Source organism: Trifolium pratense, linkage group LG1, assembly GCF_020283565.1.
Source record: "Trifolium pratense cultivar HEN17-A07 linkage group LG1, ARS_RC_1.1, whole genome shotgun sequence".
Taxonomy (NCBI): domain Eukaryota; kingdom Viridiplantae; phylum Streptophyta; class Magnoliopsida; order Fabales; family Fabaceae; genus Trifolium; species Trifolium pratense.
This window is the reverse complement of record NC_060059.1, coordinates 19,286,093-19,292,557: the sequence shown is the minus strand read 5'-3', so window position 1 is coordinate 19,292,557 and position 6,465 is coordinate 19,286,093. Positions and strand designations below refer to the sequence as shown.

Here is a 6,465-nt window from a genome sequence, read left to right as displayed (position 1 = left end):
ACTACAATTTAAAGTCTCATGAACGGTTCGTATTTTGTGAATTAATTTTGTTTTAAAACAACCATGAAAAAAAAAAGAAAAACAAATCAAGATTTTGGCACCGAAAAGTATCAAACACGATAAGATGAACCACTTAACCACTTGGCTATGAGAACTTTTTGGTAAGATATGCACTCGGTAGCTAGATACGCCCTCCGTCCCAAAATATAGTAACTCATTTGTTACTGCACGCATGTCAATGCATAATTTTAATTACAAATATCTTTAATTCTCTAGTAATAAAAATTATACAAATTTAATATTTTAAAAATATTCATCGAAACAAATCAAACAAGATCTTATATGATTATATTTACATTTATATACTTTTAGAAAAAATATGGTGAAAACAAGACATGTGAATAGTGCATTTAGTCAAAGTGGTTCTTATAAAATGGGACGGAGGGAGTATATGTCTATTTCACTGTGCTGTTAGAATTAATATATAATATTTGTCAATTTTAAATTTAATCATGTAATGTATGCATTAAAATTAATTGCTTATTGTTTATCAAAATTGATTATTCTGAATTAAATGTTAATATTATTTTTATAAATTTAATTAATAAGGAAGTCATCAAAACCATAGTTTCTCTGAAAGGGCAGTGAAGTTTGACTAAAATCTACTGACATAAAGGGTGTCAATGAAAGTGTGACTAAAACTAGTTTCAATGAAAGGGTTGTCAAGTTTGACTAAAACTACTGACATTGACTGCAGATTTCAAATTTTATCAATCCGACCGTTCAATATCACCTAATTGGATTGAGAATATGAATTTTTATGATCAGACTCTGAATGCATAGACAAATTGCAATAAGAGTGTCGAAGGAAATCTAGTTTCAATGAAAGGGCTGTCAAGTTTGACTAAAACTACTGACATTGACTGCAGATTTCAAATTTTATCAATCCGACCGTTCAATATCACCTAATTGGATTGAGAATATGAATTTTTATGATCAGACTCTGAATGCATAGACAAATTGTAATAAGAGTGTCAACGCAAACCTAGTTTATATGAAAGGGCCGTGAAATTTGACTAAAACTACCAACATTTACTGCATATTTTGAATTTTATCAATCCGACCGTTCAATATCACCTAATTGGATTGATAAACGATCTAAAATTGGAAATTTTACGATCGGACTCCGAATCCAAAAACAGATTGCAATAAGAGTGTCGAAGGAAACCTAGTTTATATGAAAGGGATGTGAAGTTTGACTAAAATTACTGATACTGACTGCAAATTTCAAATTTTATCAATCCGACCATTCAATACCACCTAATTGGACTGAAAAATAATTGAGAATCAGAATTTTTACGATCAGACTCCGAATGCATATACAAACTGTAATAAGAGTGTCGATCGGACTCCGAATGCATAGTAAAGTCTACAGTTAATAGTGCCTCAGTTGAATCGAAATACAATCTTAAATAAAAATATACTTTATTTTTAAATTATACTCTATTTATTTAGTTTTTAAGTCATTAACTTCAATCGGAGTATAACCCTCAACCAAAGTTTATAGTTAATAGTGCATTCAGTTGAATTGGAGTGTAATGCTCAATCTATAACTAGGGTTAATAGTGCTTAAGATAAGCGAGAGTATAATCTTAAGTTATTTTATATTTTATTTAGTAAAATTGTACTCTGTTTATATAATTTTTAAGTTATTAACTTCAGCCAAATTATAACTACGAGTCAAATACTAGGGTTAATAGTGCTTCAATTTGAACCAGAGTATAATATTACGTCAAAATCTAGGGTTAATAGTGCTTCAACTGAACCAGAGTATGATCTTACTTTATTTTTAATTTTTACTTTATTTATATACTTTTTAATTCATCATCTTCAATCGGAGTTTAACCGTCCGTCAGGGTTAATCGTGCTTCAAATGATAACTCATTAACTACAAAATGTAATAAAAACTCTAAAAATATATTAACTCATTATCTCATTTGAATGATAAAATTGTAAAAATAATATTAACCCGTCAACAAATTTAATACTACAATCCACTTTCTTAATCTTTACAAATCTTTTAGAAAAGTCTTATTTTTAAAGAGAGAAGTACTATAATTTTATTTAATTAAATATGCTGCAACTACGTTATAATCAATTAATTCTAATCCGTATAGGCATGATTAAAATGTAAAAATGGTACAACACAACTTAAAAGAAATATGTACATATGGATTGTATAAGCTTAACAAGAATCTTTTCCTGCCAAGCTGGTAAGTGTTGTTGATTTTGTAGTCAAATGTTCCCTGTTCGAATCTTGCTTATACTAGTGTTTTGCAATTTTTTTTCGCTGTATTTTTATCAATATTGTTTAAAAAAATATAATTTACAAAAACGGTTCCAACAGGATTCGAACACACGACATGTTGGGAGCCGAATAACGCCTTAACCGCTGGGCCAAGTGATCATGATGTTATTGCATATGCGTTATGTAATATTTATAAAAGTAGCGTAAACATATTAAATTAATCTTCTTCAACCTTCAGCCGGGTCACTCCGACCCGGTTTCAAACCCGCGTTGTACCAGCCTCGATTCCAGTAAACGCAGTAGCTTCAAATCATAACTTTAATTAGATTTTGAATCTCATAATTGATTTTGGATGAAAAATCTTTTTTTGGTTACACTTTGATGACAAATCTAAACATGGAAGGAAAAAGTGTTTGGAATTGTCAAACTTGATACAAAATAAATTTGAGTTCACTCTCCTTTGGGCTACAGATCTAGATCTGGGGTTTGCTTTTGCAATTATCCACACATCAAAAGAATAAGTTTCCTTTTGTTGTTGTTCAATGAAAATGGAGGATTTTAGGTGATGAATGATGAACATATGATGAATGGAGATGAGAGATAATGAGGAAATTTGGACTTTAAAAAAATAAATTAAGAGTTTGATATTAGTTTTATGATTTAAATCTAAATAAAATAAGTTTTAATTATTACAATAATTTTAATTAAAACAAGGACTAATATGCAATAAGTAAAACTTTCATTAAAAGACTCACCATAAACCTTCATTACACACTAATGCTGATGTGGAATAAGCTATCTTTCTATTGGACAGTTGACCTGACTTCTTTTAAGAAGTTAGTTTTGTGACTTCACCCTAGAAGCTCCCTTGTTTTAAACTATGACTTTCATTGGGCTTCGTGAAAAGTGTCTTTTGTCTCACAACAAATCAAAATCAGCTCAGTTACATGTTAGATTGGCTTGGTTTGGTTTTTATTTAGTTCAGTTAGAAATTTTTTGAACAACAAATACCCTTCAATTGGACATGTGGCGGATTCTTAGGTAAGGGCAAATATGATTTTACCATAGTCATTAGTTTTCTTATATTGTAATTGATGCTAGAATGAAACACAAACACAAATACATACATCGGACACGACAAAGACACCGACACATCGACACCGATAATAATTTTAGAGAATGATATTATTAAATGTAATCATAAGTATCGGTGTCGTGTCGGAAGTGTTGTCCGACACGGTACACCGCTAAGAGTGTTTGTACTTCATACTAAAGTAGTCTGACACGGTGTTGTCCGACACGGTACACCGATAATCTCAGAGTGTCTATACTTCATACTAAAGTAAAAAATCAACAAATTGTCTGCATTTTATTATAGCAATAGAAAGGTGACTAGTTGCATAAAAGTTTAGATAAGATCAGGGTCACAAGGCCATACTTTTTATTAATATTTCAAGAACCGAAGTTCTTAACTACAGTGCATCCAAAATTTATTTTGTTATTATGACATAACATGACCACCTTATTATTACATAGCATGATTTTACTGAGATTGTGATTGAGATTGAGGTTGAACCAACGGGCCACGGTTTCCGTTGAACTTAATTTTAGTTACTTCACTTTGGCGAAGGCCGAAAGCATTTGCAAGAACCGGTGCAGGAGTGGCCCTGAACACCTGCTTTACATGGTTAACAGAAGCTCTGTCATTTGTCTTGAACACCACATACTCAAGTCCTTCTTCGTTCCCTGCTTGTTCCGCCACCACGAAGTTCTGTGGCACCACTAACAACTGTCCCTTTCTGACTTTGTCGTCGAACACAGCGTTCCCTTGGTTGTTGACGATCCTAACTCTTCCTTGTCCTCTAATCACGTACAATAGGCTGTTGGCATTGATGTTCCAGTGTGGAGCATATATACCATTCTGCAAATATATACACACATGTTATTAATTCGTTCATTAAATTAATCATATCATGAAAATATACACATTGGTTAAATAAATATAGTAATAGTACTATACGTACCCTGTAGAGAAGGACATATTCTGCACTGAGGCGTAATCGGCGGAGGATTGGGAGGGTTAAACTGTTGACAGTGCTGATGCGACCGGCACGTGGGTTGTAGAGATCTGCACGTCCAGGGCGAGCAATGTTCTCACGAATCCTTGCACTGCAGATAGTTTCTTCCAAACCATTCTTTCTTTCCTTGCTGCTTCTCTTTTGCTCACTTCTATGTTCCTCCTCCTCTTCTTCTTCCTCTTCCCCACATCCGTGTGATCCTCGTTTCTTTTCTTTACTGTATTTTTTCCACCATTTATGACTTTCATGACTGTGGGGTTCATCTTCGTCCTCATCTTGTTCTTCATCATGTCTGGGGCGTCTTGGTTCTCTTTCTTCTTCACTATGTTTGTGATGCCTTAGTCTACGGTCTTCTTCTTTCTCGTCCTCGTCTTCTTCTTCCCACTGTTGTTTACGACTGTGTCTTGGGCTCCGTTCATCTTCATCCTCCTCCCAGCGACTTTTTTCTTCATCTTCATCCCACCTTTGTTTACGACCGTGTCTTGGTCTCCGTTCATCTTCTTCCTCCTCCCAGCGACTTGTTTCTTCTTCCTCATCTTCTTGCTGCCACTCGGGGCTGATGATGCGGAGACCTTCCTCCACTCTCACGATTTGACTCCTTTTGTCACGTGGAGATTGAAGTCTCTTAGCTATATCTTGGTTGGTGTTGAGTGCCTGTGCTAAAAACTCTGAGCTGAAGCCACTCAGCACGCTGTGTCCATCGTTTTGTTCCTGAGATTCCTGCTCTTGTTGGTGCTGTCCGCCTCTACGTCCAGCAGGGAACAATTCCTTGTGCCTTTGTTGATGTCGTCCTTGTTGTTCCTCCTGTGTTTCAGGGAACTCTGCCTCTGGATTGCCACCAAGGTAAAATACCTGCAAAACCATATTTAAATACAATTGATTGAATCACATTTCTTCAATATATAATATATATTATGGTTAATTAGTATATAGTAGTCTATATATAGTGACTTCTGAATGAAGGTAACTATATTCAATCACTTTTATTTTATTAAATTATTAGCAGTATCTATATATTAGTATTGTCAATTGTGTCCAATGTCCATGTCTATATAAATGAGTAATGTATACTTACTCTTGGGGTTGAATCGAGCTGGTTAACATCATTCGAGGTATCGAGCAGACTGATGGCAACAAGAGGTTCATTGCCATGGTTAAATGTCCAGTAAGGAATTCCAGGTGGAATGGCAATGACATCGCCTTTACGGAATCGACGAATCTTTTGGTGACTGTCACGTTGCTGCTGCTGTTGCTGCCTGGATCCTTGTCTAGATTGTGATGATCGCGGCTCTTCAAAAGTCTCAGGACAACCAGGAACTGAAAGTCCAAGGACACCCTTACCTGTAAAAATATAGAAAGAAAAACCATTGATCAGTCAATTGCATATAACAAATAATTCAATGAAAGCGCATAGAATATTTTAACAGAATCTTCTTTACCTTGGATGATGAAAATCAACTGTGGAGAGGGTGAATACGAAGGCAAGTGAAGACCATTAGGATCAATGGTGCGTCTGATAAGAGAGACACCGGCGCATTGTAGTTCAGGGTGATTTGGGTTCCATGTCTCAGTAAGACCGGCTTCAGACTCAACACGGTGGTCCGGTTCCAATGCATTAATATTATCTAGTTGGCATCGGTTGAACCTATCAAACTCAGAGCGATTAGCTAAACTCGTGAAGAGCAGCAAGGAAAAAGAAAGCAAAGATAGAAAGTGTTTGCTCATTGTGATTGTAATCATAAACTGAGTACTGATGAGCTTATTTTGAATTGGTGAAGCGGAGAACCTGTGGTTTGGTTATTTATAGGAAGGAGAGAAAGGGTTAGAGAAGGACACGTCCTACAAATGTAGGTTGCTGAGTTCTTGACATTCTTCAACATGCATGTCTTTCAATTTCTAATTTCACACACCTCACATATGAAAACTTGTTGGTATCTTTACATATGGAATCCTGACTGTAGTACAATGAATGAGACCAAAAAAATGGCATGGGATGGTCCCCATGCACTCGGTGTCTATTCTTTACATATCATTAACTTCTTCACATTTTAATTAATTCATTTACAGTCTTGATTAAGC

At 34.9% G+C, this 6,465-nt stretch overlaps 1 protein-coding gene across 1 annotated transcript; it reads right to left on the bottom strand.

Annotated features, from left to right (window-relative positions):
• Positions 1-3,851: 3,851 nt before the first annotated feature.
• LOC123920988 (legumin B-like) lies at positions 3,852-6,196 on the bottom strand. The gene is made up of 4 exons (XM_045973363.1): positions 5,826-6,196; positions 5,462-5,727; positions 4,333-5,238; positions 3,852-4,229 (listed from the first exon to the last, which is right to left on the bottom strand). Exons 1-4 carry the CDS (start codon positions 6,124-6,126, stop codon positions 3,852-3,854), a joined length of 1,851 nt encoding a protein of 616 aa, XP_045829319.1. The 5' UTR covers positions 6,127-6,196.
• Positions 6,197-6,465: the final 269 nt, after the last annotated feature.

Excerpts from the sequence above, each read along its gene's own strand:
- LOC123920988 (XM_045973363.1), bottom strand. The coding sequence starts at position 6,126 with ATGATTACAATCACAATGAGCAAACACTTTCTATCTTTGCTTTCTTTT. Across the intron at positions 5,728-5,825 it reads GTTGATTTTCATCATCCAAG|GTAAGGGTGTCCTTGGACTT; the intron begins GTAAAGAAGATT and ends ATATTTTTACAG. Across the intron at positions 5,239-5,461 it reads AGCTCGATTCAACCCCAAGA|GTATTTTACCTTGGTGGCAA; the intron begins GTAAGTATACAT and ends ATGGTTTTGCAG.